At 36.0% G+C, this 20,732-nt stretch overlaps 1 protein-coding gene across 1 annotated transcript; it reads left to right on the top strand.

Annotated features, from left to right (window-relative positions):
* The first annotated feature begins 13,741 nt into the window (after window positions 1-13,741).
* Window positions 13,742-15,370, top strand: LOC141487012 (uncharacterized). The gene has a single exon (XM_074185706.1). The coding sequence runs from the start codon at window positions 13,742-13,744 to the stop codon at window positions 15,368-15,370; it is 1,629 nt and encodes a 542-aa protein (XP_074041807.1).
* Window positions 15,371-20,732: the final 5,362 nt, after the last annotated feature.

Raw genomic sequence — 20,732 nt, 5'->3', positions numbered from 1 at the left:
GTCTTAAGGATTTTTCTGTAGTGCATGTGTTTTGTCTTAAAAAAAACGTTATATCCAATACTTGTGTAACGTAATTCAGTTGTCATCAACCAATTGTCACAGTTATACCGTCAGAGGCAACATTGAATATTACCGAAGTCACTGATTGAGTTTGTCACAATTTGAAGTAAAATTTTGAATTTTTTGATCAATTGAAAATAAATGTTCATTGAATACACAATCATCATTTTTTAGAAAACATTCGTAATATTTCATTTTCACATTATGCCATATTAGCTTCTGTTGAAATCTGTTCTTTTATGCGTATTACTTGTACAAAATAATTTCAATGTTTCAAATCTGCAAGACGTCCCGTGACAGCTCACAATTTTTTGATGAAATCATTCAATTGTTACTCTTTTATTCACGCTGCGCGACAAATATAAACTTGAGGAAAAGATATTCTGAAAAAAGTAAAAGAGTGATTTGTAGGAAAAAAATCGGAATCTGATCTTTAATGTCACGTGGTATCGGAGAAAATACCACAAATAATTTACGTCTAAATTTTTTTTAATATAATCCTATTTGTAATCTTCATCGAATACTTTACCTCAGTTCTCTTCTTCGAGAAAAAAATTCAAGATAATTCAAATTCACTCATTCAAAATAAAATTTGTTTCCAAATATATAAAGAAAAGATGACTGAAGAAAATAATGATGGCAATAATATAAATCATTATATTCCATTATTTCTCAACAGGTGAGGAAAACCTTTTGAATTCAGAAAATATATCGGTTAAATACAAGAAAAAAGGGTAGTGGGAATGTTTCTGGAACCTGAATTATTTATTTGAAACTTCATATACAAAATAAATTATAAAGAATAGAAACAAAAAAACCATTAATCATAGGATATTTTCCAAAACAATCCAAATGTATAGTTATTTCGCATAATATCGAAAATTCGTATGAAATTCCAGCTACATATGAGAATATTTTGAATGTTTTTCTTCATTGTGAATTGTATCACTGTTTCAAAATAAAACTAACCTGATCTACATAAAACTCTTTAGTTTAGACAATACTTCATTCCAGATACGTTTTCTACATAGTGTAGCCATGTTTTGCTACATAATATGGCTATTAAAAATTGGTCACTGGTAATGAAAAGTTTATTTATGTTGAACTTGTATGGGGTAACTTTACGAAGTATCTATTTTCAGAAAAAAATTTCGTGTCTTGAATAATACACATCAATATTGAGAGAATTAAGAGAAAAAACCTATAGCTAACTTTACTGGTCTCATTGTATACCATAGATAGCAGAAATGAGTTGACAAACTTACTTTTTTCAAATCAACTTCAACAATAAATAAAATCATTTCAAAGTCAGAAGATACAGAGTATTGAAAATATTTTGAGTAGATCGATTACTTTTATATTGTCTAGAGAATTATTGTGGAATAATTATTTGAACACTAAAACCGTGAAAGCAATTTTTTTATAGAAGAACTGCATGTGAACAACTTATTATAGATTGGATTCTGAGTGAAAATTGAATCTGTCGATGAATATTTTCATTCTGAAAATGTCTATGTTTTTTACCAGTTTTAATTGTATAGGACGAAACTGCAGTAACGTTAGTTACAATTAAAAGTGGTAAAAACATAGAAATTTTCATTTCTCTTTTCATTATGATCTCCTACCACGTAGTAACGGCAACATCCATCAATTTATTTTCATTCTGTTTAATTTATTTTCATTTTATAAAATTCCGGCAAGAAATTGTTCAAAGAACAAAGAACAAAAATTTTTAACTTTCATGTCGATTAGGAATAAAAAAGTATCGTCATTACTATGCAGATCACAATCAGTACCATTCTCATCAATTCAGTGATCTCGAATGAAACCAACTTTCTCTAAACCAAATAATCCCCAGCAGTCAATATTTTCCAGATGAATCGACTATGGGGATAAGAAACAAAGTCGTTACGGTAATATGCCACAATCAATCAATGGCCAACAGCTTGATAACTTCCCAAGATCCTGACGTTAGGAAAGCCCATCAAAAGCTGATCTCTTACAGCTCCAATAACGGAAGAAAATAATGATTGCCGCTATAAAAAGAAAACGTTGATCTATTGGGTTAATCAAGTTTTGACAGAGTTTGTGTTGTGATGTAATGTAAGAATTATGGACTATGAGATAATTCAGTTGTAACTATTGTAGTAGTTCGATGTCGCAGTGTGATCCATTGTAATATATACGTGATTTATGAGTTCTGGAATGATTCAATGTGACGTATGGTTGTTGCTTGGTCAGAAGTAATTATATTTACTCGAGTGTGGTTTGGTCCTTGTCGCTTCATAGTCTAGTCATAGTTCACCCATATTTTGACATATATCGGTTCTGAAGTTTTTTCTGGACCAACACCAAAGCATTATTTTCAACACCTTCACGCCTGTTTCAATCACCAAGTGATCTTTAAGAAGAAAATTGAACTAAATCTACATACCATGTTGTCCTTATTTATACCATAGATACCTCTTCAAGGTACCTACGTCTTAGTTGTCTTAAAAAATTAATTTCACATCATTGTCTTATCTACTAATCAGGTAAATCTAATAACCGAATATATTTTTTTAACAAGCTATATAGTAAACTATTAGATATTGGTCTACCATCGTTATTCATAATATTATTTTTTTAAAAAAAAAAACACAAGCACTACAGGAAAATCCTTAAAGCGGTCTAAGATCGGTGCCTGTGCAAAAGTAGCGATTCACGTTGGATTTGAGTCGCTGGAGATTAAATCCATTTGGAGAAACGTTCTCAGGAATTTTATCTCACTTGAACGCAATTCTCTAAATGAAAGACTCCTAATGAAAACTTATTTCTAAGTTCTCATAGGCTTCAAGATGCCTCTTGTTGTTGACTTGTTTAACTAATCTCAATGAACTAAAGTCTTTGGAGGGGTTTCGTTGCAAAACATGATGGGCGACAGCTAATTTTTCTGGTCTTCCATATTTTAGGTGTGCTAAGTGTTCATTATATCTTATTTCAATAAATCTTTTAGTCTGTACATGATATTTTGTAAGCCTTGTTGTAAATAACACCTTCATATTCTTTGAAAATGTTTCCAAAGTTTTTCGTATATTGGTGGTATGGAACTGATATATATTACTGACTACTATTTCCTGTATCATCACTTTTTTTGTAAATCTCTCACGTGTGAGAGATAACGTCAAGACGATGCACTCGAAAATTCAAGCCAGCACAAAACTATCAGAAATATTCATACCTGTGCGTGCTTGTTTCCTTCCTGAATATATCGCATTCTAGCTTTCCACATTGACTCATCATTACCAAAACGTCAAGAAATGGAAGTTGTCCTTTATTTTCTAACTCATACATGACTTTTATTGATATTTCATATAGTGGTTTCCTATAATTGGAGAATCATCAATATGGAGAAAATAAATAATTTGCACGATGAAAACCATTTCAACTAATGAATCAATGTAATCAATGTAGTGTAGGTCGGTAGTCGGTTGGTTCGACGTGGGTGCTTTGTTCATTCAATCTACCGCTGGGTGAGCCGGTGGTTCAAGCCTGCAGTTCAACCCACCTGCTGCAACCTTGACACTTTTCCTTTGAAAGACGCCATCCATCGGATCAACGGAACCCAAAAACAAAACATTCGTGATTTAGCACCAGACAACTGTTTTCGAACCGCCATAGTTGTCATCAGTGGTGCTAATAATATCTCTTGAAGAAAATCCTTTTTTAATCCAAATGAAATTACTATGGCTGGAATTAACAGAACTAACAGTTTGAATGTGTTTACGTACTGTCATCGTGACTGGAGCAGATTTGTCTCTACCGGTAACATGAAGTCGTATTGTTATAAAAGAGATTATTGTTTGGTCCTGTAATGCTTTACCAAACGGTGCTGAGGTAATAAAACAAGTGTTCTCTCTTGAAACTTGGAAGGGCATCATTGTGATAATAGTATTCCATGTTAGTGACATTTTATATCATTACTCTTTCCTATATATCACATTCCTCAGCGTTTCTACCAATGATATCTGTTTTGATCAATAACGATTGTCTGTAGTATGAACTCAATGGAAAAAAGTGATTTTCTTGTAACCCCATATTCAGGTGAAACTATTTGTTTCAAAAGGGTAGTTAACAAGAGATTGCAGGTTTTCATGCCTGCTTTTCGTCTACAACTACGGTAAACATTATCTAAACTGAATAGGCAACTGAAAAAGTACTCTCGTTGTCCTCTGGAATTGTCGATTAACCACTGGTGCTCAATTTTCCGAATCGAATCAGATTATACTTGTACTGAAAGATACTTTTCTGAAACTCATCAAGATACTTCATACAAAAAAATACACGCTTTTTATGGTATGGAAGAAAGTCTGAAACTTCACCACATATACTAGGGTAATAGAGGCTTGAAAAGTTGCTAAAAACATCACATGATGACCACTCATCTGCTGTTTGTCAACTTTTCGTATGTTGCCTCGTCCCTACTGATATGTACGTAGGTGTTTACGAAACGTCACATCTGCAGATCACGACCAACATACTCGAAAAATAGCTTTTACACAAGTATAGGTTATGTTCTACCTCTGGAATCAAACAGTTGAAAACTATTTTGTTTACTAAATTTTCGAGACCATGCTTCAAGTTATTGACAGGTAATACAATCTGTCTAAAAAAAATCTGTTTTTTTGTTAACCAGCTGTCGCACCCCTACGAACGACAACCCTCAGAAGTCGAAACTTGTGCGAGCTAAGGATTTACAAGGTCTTACCTTTCTACGTGTGATTCCTAATCAAAAATATTTTTAGAAAAAAGCTTTTTTGCTTGAATAGAGGCTTGAGGGTAATAGAGGCTTGAAAAGTTGCTAAAACATCACATAATGACCACTCATCTGCTGATAGGCAACTTTTCGAATGTTGCCTCGTTCCAACTGATATCTACGTGGGTGTATACGAAACGTCACATCTGCAGATCACGACCAACATACCCGAAAAATAGCTTTTACACAAGTATAGGTTATGTTCTACCTCTGGAATCAAACAGTTAAAAACTATTTTGTTTACTGAATTTTCGAGACCATGCTTCAAGTTATTGACAGGTAATACAATCTGTCTAAAAAAAATCTGTTTTTTTGTTAACCAGCTGTCGCACCCCTACGAACGACAACCCTCAGAAGTCGAAACTTGTGCGAGCTAAGGATTTACAAGGTCTTACCTTTCTACGTGTGATTCCTAATCAAAAATATTTTTAGAAAAAAGCTTTTTTGCTTTCACTTCTTCACCATAAAAAAATTGAGGAAACTTCCCAAGGAAGATAAAATTTGAAATAAATAGCCCTTCTGCTCCAACTACTTTCACATGAACATTCAATTACACGAAAGTAATTTTTTTCCGAAACAACTGTTTTTGTATATTGAATTATACCAAAATTACTTTTTCTTATTCAGTTTGTACTGCAAAAATTCTTTACTGAATCTAATCGGATATCATCAATAGTAACGCTACACAATATAATATATGAAAGAGTTTGTATCTGAAAGTAACATTTATGCATGATCTACACATGTTTGTAAAGAGTTGACTTTGAACTTGATGGCTTTATTTCTACCTTTGGAAGTTTTCGACAATTTTTTGTACAAAGCTTTTTCCCAAACAAAAATATATTTTCAAAATATACCCCATTCATCCAAAGCAAGCACTTTTTCCAAACACCAGAGAGTCGAGAAGAGTTTTGCAATTCTTGTGATTTGGAGAAGTGCTTCTAGTTTTACATTTTAATACTCATTTCAAATATGTAATAGGTGCCACTTACTGTTAACAACAACAAATATGATGAAAATAAACTTGACATTTGAAAATATATCAATGAATATTAATATGATGACCTATGAGATGATAAATATAATTCAGAAAAACAGTATTATATGAATTGACCCCATCTCCAAGCAGATAAATACTGATCATATCACCTATACTAATAAGAACACAAAAACGTCACCCAGAAACCATGCATCAACCAAGACACAATAGAGTGTGTCCCATCCCACAGAAAACTGCATGTTTATATCCTTTATGCCAGCTCAACTGGCGACAAAACAGAATACATATTGATTCATGCCTGTAACATCACCTATAAATATCTCTGTGGAAAGAAAAAGAAAAGTTAATTTGCATATCTCTACTGCAGAGCACGCAGGTTCAATTTTCCAATCTTTGGTAGCTGGTTTGAATGAGTTACTATTAAAGTGGAATATAAGTAAAGATAGTCACTTCGATACATAGAAATAGAGAAATGCAGGAGCTATTAAAAAAATAGCCACTTTCGAAATCGAAGAATTAATTACTAATGTAACATATTGCAACCTACTTCTGGAAAAGGACAATTTGGATATTAGGAGCCGAGATACAAATTTTTGATTATGATGTTAATGAATAGGCATTTCACCTTCTGTAGAAACAATAAAATTAATACATACAGTCGGTCGGTGGTCAGGCGGTTCGACATGGGTGCTTTGTTCACTCAGTCAATCGGTCGATGTGTCTGTCGATGGTTCAAGCCGCAGTCTGACCGATCCGTCCAACCCGTGTTGGGAATCACACGTTAAAAGGTAAGATTTCACTAGTCCTTAGCTCGCACAAGTTTCGACTTCTGAGGGTTGTCGTTCGTAAGGGTGGCATAGCTGGTTAACAGAAAAACATATTTTAAACTTATATTTTAAGCAAGTATTCTCTTTCAATGTTGCATATTCTAATGAAAATAAAACTTTTTCTTGAAAAAAATTCAGTATGATTATGATATTGAGAGAAAAATTGCAATTGTTCATCTGCTCATAAACAATTGAATGGAAAATACATATTTTCCACTTGTTTACATGTTATCATATTTAAAATTGAATTTTTTTGCAGCTGAACATTCTTCTTAATTTTTCACCCATGTTTCAAGTTATTCCGGTCATTCTAATATTCATTTCAACAACAACAAAATATCATTATTCAATTTATTAATGAATATCTTTGTCGTTTAATGGCATTTCCATTCCGCTTCGCTAACTCTATTTGAACAATTCATTTCTAAAAATTGTATACTTTATATTCATTTCACCTCAATTATTCCTCTATCTCTACCTTTTATTATGTAGTTCAGTTACTCCGGTGTGGGAAGAGCAATGCAATTCCAGAATAAAGAATGCATTCACCAATGAAAAAAAAGTGTATTTTTTTTTAAACTCATAGCTAACATTAGTAATAATTTCTAATTTATAGGTGATATACATACATTCACTTTCATTTATATGAAATCATTATATGAATTCAAAAATTGGAGGTATAAAATTGTACGTACATTATTTGGCTTCTCATTTGTAGTTAATATAATGTGCTAATATCCACAGATATAGTAGTCAAATAATATATTTGACATCAATTCTCGTAATAAATTTCCCTAATTTGAAATCTAATATACATGCCTCACACAACATCTTGTTCAGATCAGAGTGAATGTAGGTATATCACTTCTGGATAAGAAATTATTATTTTTCATCATTACACCTCAGTGGACAAATTTTAACATTTCGGAACATCCACTGGGAAATAACGTCATAATTTTGCATTCGCAATGAATGAATTGTATTATTGAAAATTGTTGTAGATTATACTTGAAACTATGCAATTCACTTCATATTCCAACACTGCCCCTTGAACTGAAGTTCAGTGGTATCTTAGTAACAGTAGATCTCTCAGCTTCTCAAAACGAGTTCTGCTCAGTGGTTTGGTGAAAATATCCGCTATCTGATCCTCGCCTGCTATATGTCGTACTTGAAATATACCTTCTTGTACTTTTTCTCTAATAAAATGGTATCGAACGTCTATGTTCTTGTATCTTTTATGAAATTCTGCACAATGCACTAGCGTTGTCAATCCATAATATTGGGATGGTCTTCACACATGCATGAATTTCATCAAGAAGACAATTCAACCAGATCATTTCTTTAGCGGCTTCACTGGCTGCAATGTACTCTGCCTCTATCGTTGATAATGAAACTGACCGTTGTTTTTGAGTAAACCATGTTAGTGCACCTTGATTTAACTTGCAGACAAATCCAGAAGCTGACTTACGCGAAGATAAATCACCTGCATAATTGGAATCACTGTAAGCTTGGAGAGAACGTGTATCAGCTTTATAACTAATGCCATAGTCAGTTGTCCCTCGAAGATACTTCAATATTCTTTTCACTATCTCCCAGTGATGATACTTCGGTTTCGACACTGCTTGTACTACAAAGTGAACAGCAAAGGCTATATCAGGCCTTGAAGCTACTGATAAATACATAAGACTGCCTACGGCTGATCTAAAAGGAATATTCTGAAGAATATCCATTCCTTGAAACTCATCGCCAATTTGACATTTCTCAATTGGTGTTTTGACAGGATGACACTGGCATAAATTGAACTTTTGTAAAAGTTTTTTAATGTATATTTCCTGGCTCAGAAACACACATTCGTTTGATTTATTTATTTCAATTCCGAAATATCTTCTTGCTGTGCACTTAGTTATCTTAAAGTCAGTTTTCATCTCATTGAGAAATTTCTCATCGCTTTTTAAATCAGTTCTCGATACTAATCCGTAGTCAACATGAATTACAACAAGTAATTTATCCGGTTCTTTTCTGATGAATAAACATGCATCTGATGAAATTTGGTGCAATTCTTTTTTTCTTCACAAATTCGGTGAAGCGCAAATTCCAACAACGAGGTGCCTGTTTTAAACCATACAGACTACGCAGTAACTTGCATACCTTAGCAGTACCGTCGTGATAGTTATCCGGTTGCTCCATATAAAGTTCTTCGTCTAGTAATACGTATAAAAAGGCCGTCTTCACATCAAATTGTGATAAGTGCAAAATTTCGGAAACAGACATTGATAAAACTGTTCTTATAGTATCAAATCGAGCAACTGGTGCAAAAGTATCATCAAAGTCAATCCCAGCTTCTTGAGAAAAACCTTTTGCAACTAACCTTGCTTTAAATCTAATATCTCCTTCTGGGTTTTCTTCAACTGTGAAAACCCAATGATTTTTAATGCTTTTTTTTCCAATTGGCTTTTTCACTAATATCCAGGTGTCATTTTCCACCAGCGACTGCATTTTTTCGCCCATTGCTTTTCTCCACATCTCAGATTCATTAGATGAAAACGCCTCGTCAACAGTATTGGGTTCTTCTACAGCAAGTATAGCAAAAGCATCGTATCTTTCAGGTTTTTGCAATTTAGATCTATTTCGGAGAACAGGACGATCAACTGGCAGACTAATGCTTGTTTCTGATTCCATTTTACCCGAAGCAGTACTTTTATCAATTGATACTGATTGCTTTTCGGAACTTATACTTACGACAGTGTCTTCAAATATGACAGTGCTTCCTTTGACAGCTATTTCCTTTTTGAAAATAACATCACGACTTCGAACAACGTCATTTCCGTCGTGTAACAACCATATTCGATATCCATCTTTGTCTTCGATATATCCAACCAGATAACCTTTCTCACTCTTCCTTTCCCATTTGGAACGTTTCTGTTTCGGAACATGAACAAAACTTTCTGTCCCGAAAAGTTTCAAATGATCCACAGGAGCTTGTTTTCTTTTCCATCATAGGTGTCATACCTTCTGTCAATGTGGGACCAGTTCTATTTAAAACGTATGCAACAGTATTAACCGCTTCTGCCCAAAGGTATTCAGGAAGATTTTTCGCATGTAACATAGTTCGTGCAGCTTCAACGAGAGTTCGGTTTTCTCGTTCTGCAGCCCCATTCTGTTCAGGTGTGTAAGGCATGGTGATTCGATGATGTATACCATACTTTGTGGTTATCTTCTTTATATCCGTGTTATCGAATTCTTTACCACCATCAGTTAATAATTCTTGTACTGAATATCCAGTTATTTTTGCTTTTGACAAACATTTTTCCAGTTTATCTTTCACCTCTGACTTCTCTTTGAGGAAATAAACAGCGAAATTTACTAAAATTATCCTTGAAAACGACGAAAAATCGTGCACCACCAATCGATTTTATAGTCATTGGTCCACAAACATCAGCATGGATAAGTTCTACAGGTTTACTGGTTCTATTCATCCTCTACCAAAAGGTAGTACATACCTTCTGGTATGTAGTACATACCAGAAGGTATGTACTACATCAGGAACGTACCACATATTTTGAAAATAATTTCTTATCCATTTGCCATCGATGAACATTTGAACATTTATATTTCCTTTTCCGAGAGCCTGCATACTCTGACCATTACCAATAATAACTGACTGGGAAACTGGGAAGTCATATGTTGAGTGGCACCTGAATCGCAATCCAACTAACGTTTGTATGTAGATCTAACTGAAAAGGTTGTAAAATGATTGCTGAACCTTGTACTGAAGTAACATCCGTTTTTATATCTTTGGTACAGTCTTTCTTTAAATATCCTCTATGACCACATCGATAACATTTCGGAGTAAACTTCTTCTTCGCGTTATCTTTCTTGTGCAGGGTTGATGTTATTGGTGGGAATCGATCTTGAACTCTCTTCGATACTACTAATGCTGTTTTAGTGAAAGTATCGTTAATTTCTTCTCGTTCTTAAAGTCGCATTTCCACGGTGCATAATCTTTCACGAAGTAACTGAATGGTTCTTTGCTCCTTAGGGACAGACTCCCATGCATTTAGGAATTCAAAATAACGACTCCGGCAACTTCACTTTGTCCTCTTTCCAAGTTTCATCTTAAAGTTCTATCCAAAACTTTTCGAGTTTTGCCATGTGTTCAGCTATGCTTTCTAGGGGATCCTTTTCTCTGATTCCAAAGAACTTGTTGTATAGTCTGTCTTGTCTTTGTTCCGTTCCTTGCTCAAAGATACTTAAAAGCTTATCCCACATCTCCTTTGAACTATTACACATGTTTATCAGCCGCCTGACTTGTGAACTCAGACTAGAAACAATGAGATTTTGGGCTGTGTATTCAATTCTGTTTACAGACTGCATCAAACATTTGTATGTTTGTGTTACATCCTCATCTGCTGTCTCTGCTGGTTTGACTGGAGATTCAACTGTGCCCCAAATAGCATCCCATGCATTGTGTGCGTGCAGCTGGATTTTGATTTGAAATCTTCAATCAAGCCAATTGGATTACCCTTTCAATTTTTCGATCAACACTTTCAGAATCTCCATCTTCTACAGTGTTCGAAAAACTATGTAATCCGCAACTCGGTGACAAACAGGTCCAAGATGTCACCCAATGAACAAGTTTATTTCTTACTTCAACTCAATTTACCGATATTTCACTAATGTGTTTCTGGGCCCATAACCTGTTGTAGATTATACTTGAAACTGTGGATCGTAGTGAAATAGCAAAGTTGAAGTAGAACTTTAATGAACTTGAGGAATACAAATATATATGTGACCGTCAAACTTTAAATTGAAAATAATTGACAAACTAAACTTTTCAATAGTAACATTTAGCAACCACATAAAACTATACAGGATGAATATAAGCTGCAATTCAGTTCATATTCCAACAAAAATAATGAAACTTCAAAGGTCTTGTCATTGTGGTAGATTACTATGATTCAAAAATTTTTCATGCAAAGTTATTTCCAGTCATATTGGTACACATTTCAGATTATACTGAAAACTTTTTGAAGTGATACCTTTTTATGGGAGGGTAGGTAAAGCACTCCATTACCTAAGGCGTTACAGCGCCAGACTGTCTGGCTTCCCTTTCTGTCTCGAATTATGTGAAACGTGACTCAAAAATTATAATACTGATTTTTTGTATGTACATTATTAGTATCATTATTTATTTATACAAAGGTATCAATTGACTTATGGTCTATAATATATATACATACAGAAAATAATCAATAATTGATTTTCATAATAAATAACCTTTCCTTACATTGTCATAATATTAATATGTATTATGACATGTATATGTATGTACTAATATACATAAGTTTAAGCATTAACCTAATCTTCTCTCAAGTTAAACATTTTCAATATTATATAGTTCAACATAGATTACTTTAAGTCTGTCGGGTGTCCCACGAAGCACACGTTTTTTTTATATCCATAACGAATCAATATTTTCCCGATAACATTAATCCTTTTCCGAACCCCTTTTCTTTATGAAACGCCTATGATTTTGAACAATATCTTGCCAAAGTCGTATCTCAAGTTTCTTGTGTTCGAAATCGAATGGATCTAATAAATCTTGGGCTTAAGAATATTTTAGTGTCGTAAACACGTACTAAATCAAAGTAGGCTGACTATTGATCAGTTACAGAGTGTGGGCTGTTGTGTTCGACCATGCCTTTCTATATTTATTGATTATTTTTGCAAAAGGAATTTATGTAATTCGCTGGGATCATTGCGGATGGCGATTGCTTCACTCGATAGGTGGGTGCTATAAATATAAATAAGGGTCTTTAAGATTCCACAAATAATGTAATATATAAGTATGAATTGAAAAGCAAGTAAAACTAACTGAAACTTTTATCCAATGTAACTGAAATTGGTTACTTTTGGATTTCTGAATATTTCGGCTTTGGTAGTGATTTGACAGTATCTTTCGTATTCGTTTAAGCTACAGTGACAGATAGAGGACGAATCCGGTTCGGTAGTCGATGTTCAGTAATCTCACTCTAATCGGAAGCTACGATGTTTGTGTCTCACAGTTTATTTTTTTATAGGAGTACTGCGCATCTATAATCATCTGCCAGCGTTTGACATTTCATACGCTGTTCAACATGTGAATAATGCATATAAACTGCTCGACAGTAAAACAAAGTTCATTGGAATTTTTGTAGTAATATAGAATATTATGAAACACTTTAAATTATTTATTCAAATTGGTCCACTTTTTTACTCGTTCCTTATAATTTTGCAATCGATTCGAAAATGACTTATCGAGAAGCTAAAGGGACTCAGAACTTCAAACATAGCTCAGAACTGGATAAAATACAATATTTTTGGATATATAAATAATATAAAACGTATAAAATCGAACAAAGTTCGGAAATCATATCTGAGATTTTCAAACAAATGAAAAGAATTGGTTTGTCCAACCCAGCCGGTCCTCTTGAGATGCAACAACATTGTTACATACATGTACACAAGTGGTTATTCTCAACTAATTGATTTTTTACAAGGATCTACAACTGCAAAAGTGTTCTCTTTTAAGAACATTGCACAAATAGATGCAAGATTGGCTTTCAGGTGCTCACCCTGCCCGTATCGAAACAGAATTCTGATGGTTGGTTTTAGCTAGGATGCCCTTGTAACTTGACTACTGTTCTCTGAGGAATATTGCAACAGGACAACTATCATTTCTGAAAGATTTCCCAGAAGATATCTGAGCTTTGTGCCAGTGTATGAGTATAATGATAGTCAAAATTTTGATTATAATAATATAACATAACATTAATCAATGGAAATATCTTGAGTTTCGTATCCAAATTTCTTCACGAACGGAGCTTTCAGGTGAGAGCCAATGGACACCTATCGAGCTCAAAAATCCAGGAAAACGGTATACCACAAGGGTCCCCATTGAGCGTCACTTTATTTTTGGTGGCAATCAACAACATACTCGATAGATGCAAATCCCCAATCAAGGCAAGACTATACGCAGATGACCTAGTCATATATACGAAAGGCCGAATCCAAACAACCATGAACACAGGTCTTCAGACAGCTTTGAGGAATTTGGAGCAATGGTCACTCGAAACCGGTCTACAACTCTCTCACAGCAAAACTAAATGCATGATTTTCTCAAAAACAAAACAGGACAATCCAAAAGATTTTATTCTCCACAACAGCCCTATCGAATATGTTGACAACATGAAGTTTTTAGGCATGATATTCGACAATAAACTCAACTGGAAATATCACATCATGTACCTGAAGAAATCCTGTCAGAGAAGCCTCGACCTCATGAAGACAATTGCATCCAAAGATTGGGGAGCGGACACCACAATATTACTTAATATTTACAAAACCCTCATTCGGTCCAGGTTGGATTACGGTGCCATCGTTTATAACTCAGCTAAAAATACAGTGCTCAGAAATCTAGACGTGATACAGAACAATGCACTAAGGATAGCTTTGGGAGCTTTTTGTACCAGCCCGATAACCAGTCTACAGTGCTTAGCTGGAGAACCATCTTTATCTTCCAGAAGACAGTACCTTACACTTCAATATGCCTTCTCAGTAGCCTCGAATCCAACAAATCCTGTTCACTTCAACACTATAGCCAACCGTTTCAAAAACACTTTCCAGAGAAACCCCAGAACAGATTTACCCCTCTACGAAAGAGTGAACAGATATCTATCCGATAGTGGTATATCTATTCCAGCGAATACGAACCTAATAAACCCCCCTTCTCCTCCCTGGCTCATTTCTCCTCCAGAGTGTGACACTAGCTTAACTTTCCTGAAAAAATCTGAGACAAACACCCAAACAATATCGAAAACTTTTCATCACCATCTCTTGACATATGCTGGATACACCTGCATTTATACAGATGCTTCGAAAACAGAAGAAGGGACAGGAGCTGCTTTTACCACAGACAACCATCAAGTTATATTCAAACTTCCAGAAACAGCCACAGTCTTTACGGGAGAACTCTATGCGGTATTGAGAGCCATGCAGTTTGCAAATGAAGAAAATATTGAACGATGTCTTATTATCACGGATTCCCTCAGCTCTTTATCCGCTCTTTCTGAACTCTATCCCAGCCATCCGATCCTCATATCGATAAAACATGAACTCCGAAGAATCTCTAATAACGGAATCAACTTGAGACTTTTATGGGTCCCTTCACATTGTGGAATTATAGGTAATGAGAGAGCTGATTTGTTAGCTAAGAGAGCAATTACTGAAGGCGAAATCACAGCTCTTCCAGCTATAATACCGTCAGACATGAAGGTCTTCTTAAAACACCTTCAAAACAAATCAAGGCAATTTGAATGGGACACCTCCAACTCCAAACTACACGAAGTGAAGAAGAGTATTTGCCCTTACAAATCCATCCCGAACAACAGAAAACATCAAGTTGTGCTTACACGACTGAGATTAGGCCATACTAGAATCACTCACGACTATCTCATCACTCGCTCCACCGAACCTGTGTGCTATCTATGTGATACGACTCTAACCGTGAAACACATATTGTGTGAGTGCCCACTGTACCATCAAGAAAGGGTGAATCATCAGTTTTCAGAGACAATAGAAGATATTTTGGGTGAAAATTGCAACTTTAGGAAACTGTTTTCATTTATGAACAATAATAATCTATTGTAACGTATTTAAAACGATATTTTTGTACCAAACATTACCAACATTTTTCAATATGTACTGATCCGTCGCTAATAACCCTAGCGGTTGATGCGAATTGATGAATAAAAAAAAATTAATCAATGAAATACTTCTCAGAAAATTGGGATAAGTGTAAGAGTTAGGAATCTCCTGTAACTATTATATTGCACTACAAATAATATGAACTGTTATCAGTTTTCTCAACGACAGCTCTCGTTACGCTCCTTATTGCATGTATCCCACATTTGTCGTTCTAAATATTACGAGTATTTTCAAAACTATTGCAATTACTTATTATCTGTATCGATTCAAAACTGTATACTGTATATTTTTTATTGTATTCAATGTGAGAATATTCGATATTTGGTTGTTTAATAAATCTTTGATTGCATTCAATAAATAATTCATGGGCTTCATATCAAAAACAAAAAAGTGATGAAATAATCTGATAATCCAAGTATTGTTGGAAATGAGTGTAGACACATTCTTCGTTTGGGTAATGACATCCAGAAAATGTGCTACAAATAAGAATAAAACAATTTATTCGAATCGTTCATTAAGCCCTGGATGAAAATATATAATCTGTATCTGCAACAAATACACCTCTTGAATACATTAAAAATATTACATTTTCAACTTATTCAATTCCGTATCTTTTAAAATTAGCTACAAACGAAGGAGTGCTGTCACAAATTGTGACTATAAATATCAAGCAAAACATGACCAACTCCTGCCAAATATTCGAATGACCTATAAATAGTCAGATCTTGAACCCACAATTACACCTCTTCGTCTTCCGGATCGGAGACAATGATATGGATGTCCTAAAGAAGAAGTCGATGAGGATAAGCTACGCTTTCACCTCACTGACTATTAGGGTAACAAGGATAGAAGCAGAGGGTACCTCTGGAGACCCTAGGTCCGTGGAAGTCGAGCCACCTAAAGTGGATATTGACCCCAAGGCCACCATGGGTCTCGAAAAAGAAGTCGAAGCATCTGAACAGATGACAGTTGATAACCTGATGGAGGAGACATCAAAAACAGCGAGGCTTTCTCCCCCTAGCGGGGAAGCAGATGGACCTCTAAAGGTAACTTTGAATCCAACAACTGTCTCATGGGACATTGGAAAAAAAAATGAAAATAATACAATGCAACCTCCAACACAAAAGGACGGCAACACTATGTCACCAACTTGATGCATTGGAGGAGGCAATAGCTTTTATCTAGGAGCCCTGGATAATAAAGACCAAAATTACTGGTTTCAGTAGCCTAACTGGTCAAATTTTCAGCTCACCAAGCAATCAGCAACCTAGGATGGCTGTCTATGTTCCTAGGAAATACAGAGCCTTTCCGATGGCACAAGTCAGCACCTCAGACCTCACTGCGGTTGAAGTGGAATGTCCAGATAGAAGAGGCATCGGTGTACCTTTCTTCAGATGCAGCCACCCATCACGGAGCCGACATTTATCAACGCCTGTAGCTAAGCATTAATAGATATCACAGTCAAAATATCGAACAAAATCCAGGACTTGCAAGTCTCGGACCAAATTTCTATGTCAGACCACCGCTGGTTGACCTATACGGTAAGCCAGGATCTCAGGACCACTATAAAATCCCGTGACCCGAAGAGTACGGATGTAGCTCTCTACAACCGACTCTTAAGAGGAGCTCTGCGGGAAATAGGGTTCCTGGCTCCTGGCAACAATGAAGAACTGGAAAGGTACACGGTATCTTTATGACGTTTTAACCACTTTTATTTGTAACTAACGTTACTGCAGTTTCGTCCTATAAGGTTATTTTCAAACTAAAACTTTGAAGTTTAAAGTTTAATGTTCACGTTTGAAAATGTGGAAAATGTAGAAAAGTAGTAAAAAACATAAAAAGTTTAAATTCTCTTTTATTTATTATGATTTCTTATCAAGTCTTAACGGCTATATCCATCAATTCATTACACGGTATCTATCCATAACAAAATAGACATTGCCTACAAGGAATCATGTCCGATGAGGATAGTTCAAACAGATGGCACAACCAACACATGGTGGTGCCCTGAACTGGAACACCTCAGGAAGACAGCGAGAACGACCTTCAACAAGGCAAAACGTAAAAGACTCGAAGAGGGCTGGGGTATATATCAACCCAACCTCAGAAAGTTCAAAAAAGTCTGCAGACAAAAATAAAGAGAAGCCTGAAGAGCATACTGCGAGGCAGTCGAGGACTTCCCACTAGCTAAAGGGAAAATGGCGACAAAGCCGTCAATCTCCAGGAGAGTGCTGGGATTCTCACTACCCAGATTCTGTCTTTCCTGGAACGACAAACTGGACGGATGTACCAACAACACCCTCACAATACGACTGGCAATCTGTTAGTGCAGTAATTGATGAGGACAAGATAAGACGGGCTATATCAGGCTGTTCCCGCTTCAAATCACCAAACTGACGGTATAAGACCAGCCCTACTTTAATGGGGACTGGACATCCTTATGCCGCACCTGGTTGGATTATTCAGAGTCTCTCTAGCTCTGAGGTATATTCTCAGTAAGTGGAGGGAAGTAAGAGTAGTATTCATACCCAAACCAGGTAGGATGGACTACACCCTACCAAAAGCATTCACATCGTTTTGCTTAAAAACTATGAAGAGGCTTTGTGAGCGGTACATAAGAGATGACCTACTAGTTCACAACCCACTTCATCCAAATCAGCATGCATATACTCCGGAAAGGTCTACTGATTCGACCATTCACCATGTGGTTGGCAGAATCGAGAGATCATTGGACAATAAAGAATCCACCCTGGGTATATTCATAGTAACTACCAAGCAACTTAAGTCCAGGAATGTACCCCTAGTAGTAGGAGAAATGATACTCAAGATGATATCTAGTAGAGCAATGAGTATCAATGTAGAAGACATCACAGTGAAAGGACTGAGGGGATGTCCACAGGGAGGGGTCTTATCACCCCTTTTCTGGAACATAGTTCTGGATATCCTCAACCAAAATGGATTCTACATAATTGCATACGCAATAGAAGTTATCTTGCAGACCGGCAAATTTATAAACACACTGTGCGATAGAGCGCAGGATAGGCTCAAATTAATAGAAACATGGTGTAAGGAACACTCACTATCGATCAATCCCAAGAAGACTGGAATGGTCCTTTTCACCAGGAAAAGAAGTTTATCGGGCTTAAAACCTCCCGAAATCTTCAAAAGAAAACTAAACTTCTCTAAAGAGGTGAAATACCTTGGTACTATCCTCGAAAGGAGCCTAACTTGGAACTCTCACCTGCACAGTAGTAGAGCAAACAGAGCATATATGGCTTATGAGCAGTGTCGGAGGACAGTGGGACGCGCATGGGGTATTTTACCCCGTGTGGTCACCTGGATCTACACTGAACTAATAAGGCCTACGTTAACGTACGGAGCCATTGCATATGGACCAAAAGTTCTACAAGCAACGGCCATCCGAAAATTATATCAAATACAACGACTGGCTTGTTTAAACATCACAGGAGCCATGAGAACAACACCAACCGCAGCAATGGAATTAATTACGGGTCTGACCCCTCTGGATCTGTATGTTAAGGAGGTTGCGTTAATGGCCATGGTACGATTGCGCACGGCAGGTGTGAACCTCGAACTAGGAGTGGGTCAACTGAGGCTGAGCCTATAGCGGGAAGCGCTTACTGCGCAACCTCTGCTGCAGGCAACCAGTGATGCAATTGAAACAAGTCAGATGCTGCAAATGCAATACGCATATATACAGATGGCTCAAAAACCAAAAGGCTCAGGATGTGAAGTGTACTCCAGATCACTAAGCCTAAGGATTAAGTGGGGAATGGAAAGAAATTACAGCGTTGTCCTAACAGAACTGGCTGGTATCTCAATCGCCACAAAAAATAACCAGGAAAGAAATTTCTGGCAAAAACATAATAATCTGCACTGACAGTGGACAAGCCCCATTAGGCTTGAACAGACAACGTAGAACCTCAGGGCTAGTACTAGAGTGTTATCAAGATTAAGCCAGAGCCTCGGTAGATAATAACATTATCCTGATGGGTTGAAGGGAACGACAGAAGTAAAGGTAATTGCATTGCCGACTCTTCAGCCAAGGAAGCAGCTGGACTAAGAATTTTAGGACCCAGTGGCACATAGGGCCTGATGACTTCGACAATTGTGGAACTAGCTAAATGTTACAATCATGCTGAATCCTTGAAGAGAAGGGATGGAATCAAAGGATGCAATCTTGCCTGGATCACCTTGGGCGATCCTGGAAAGTTGGCGCCGAAGAAATATCTGGCGATGACAAGAAAAAATCTACGCTCAACATAAGGATTTCTGACTTGCCACTGTCAACTAAGGAAACACCTCCATGATATGGGGCAAGTGAACACACTTCTATGCAGGATGTGTGAACAGGAAGATGAGACCGTCAGGCATTGCCTATGCGAGTGCCCGGAGTTATCGACAATAAGAGAGTGTGTGGTCGGCGAGTCTTGGCCTACATCTGCTAATATAAAGGAGATGCCTCCCAGTGACCTGTCCACCTTCCTGAAAAGGACAGGATGGACGATGATCTAGGAGGACAACTCCTCGGAAGGATGTACAATGGGTCACATATGGGCCAAGTGGTGTGGGCTTACACTCACCCTCCCTACTCTACAGATACAGATAGTCAGAACTCGAGGGAATAAGTTGTGGATACTAACAATCGAAACGTTGTGAAGCAGTTTGGAATCTTTTGATTTTTAGTGTTCAATTCTTGTTGAAAATTTTTATTTCTCATCTTGTATTGATATTTCAATTTTTTTATTTTTTGGTTGTTGCCTGTATTTCAAGTCATTGTAATTTCAGTTTTTTTTGTCTGATATAATTGTTATTTTTCAGGTAACCTTTTTTATAATGTTTTACAGATTCTTTCAGGGATTTCAAATCAATTTATATCATATTAGACAATGGAAGTTCGAACTAATGAATTGCACCACGAAACATTGTCAACCATCTTCAAACAAACGTATAAATATCTTGCTTGGAGTCGTAGAACAGTTAAAATTATAAAAACTGTGACAATTTGTTAATACATACATAAAACTAGATAACGTCAGATTGTGAAATGGAAATGACATCTCTGTCAATATGCTATTTCTCAACATTTTCTTTTTCGTCTCTAATAATTATCTCAACCTGACAAATCAATTGTTCCTATAGTTGAATCAACTCAATAGGGTGTTTCGTAGAATTGAAACTCATCAATTAACACAACGTTCATACTCTAGACTTTTTAGGTTATGTTATTTTTTTACTTACAGGCTTTAATTTATCTTAATTACGATTAGTTGAATTAGTGAGA

The sequence above is a fragment of the Leptinotarsa decemlineata genome, unplaced genomic scaffold, assembly GCF_025532065.1.
Source record: "Leptinotarsa decemlineata unplaced genomic scaffold, Ldec_3_MD MMD2_tig00078346_RagTag_RagTag, whole genome shotgun sequence".
NCBI lineage: Eukaryota > Metazoa > Arthropoda > Insecta > Coleoptera > Chrysomelidae > Leptinotarsa > Leptinotarsa decemlineata.
Note: the sequence above shows the minus strand (reverse complement) of the source record. Positions and strands in the feature narration are given on the sequence as shown.

Bases quoted from the DNA above. Each gene is read 5' to 3' on its own strand.
- LOC141487012 (XM_074185706.1), top strand. From the start codon at position 13,742: ATGAACACAGGTCTTCAGACAGCTTTGAGGAATTTGGAGCAATGGTCA.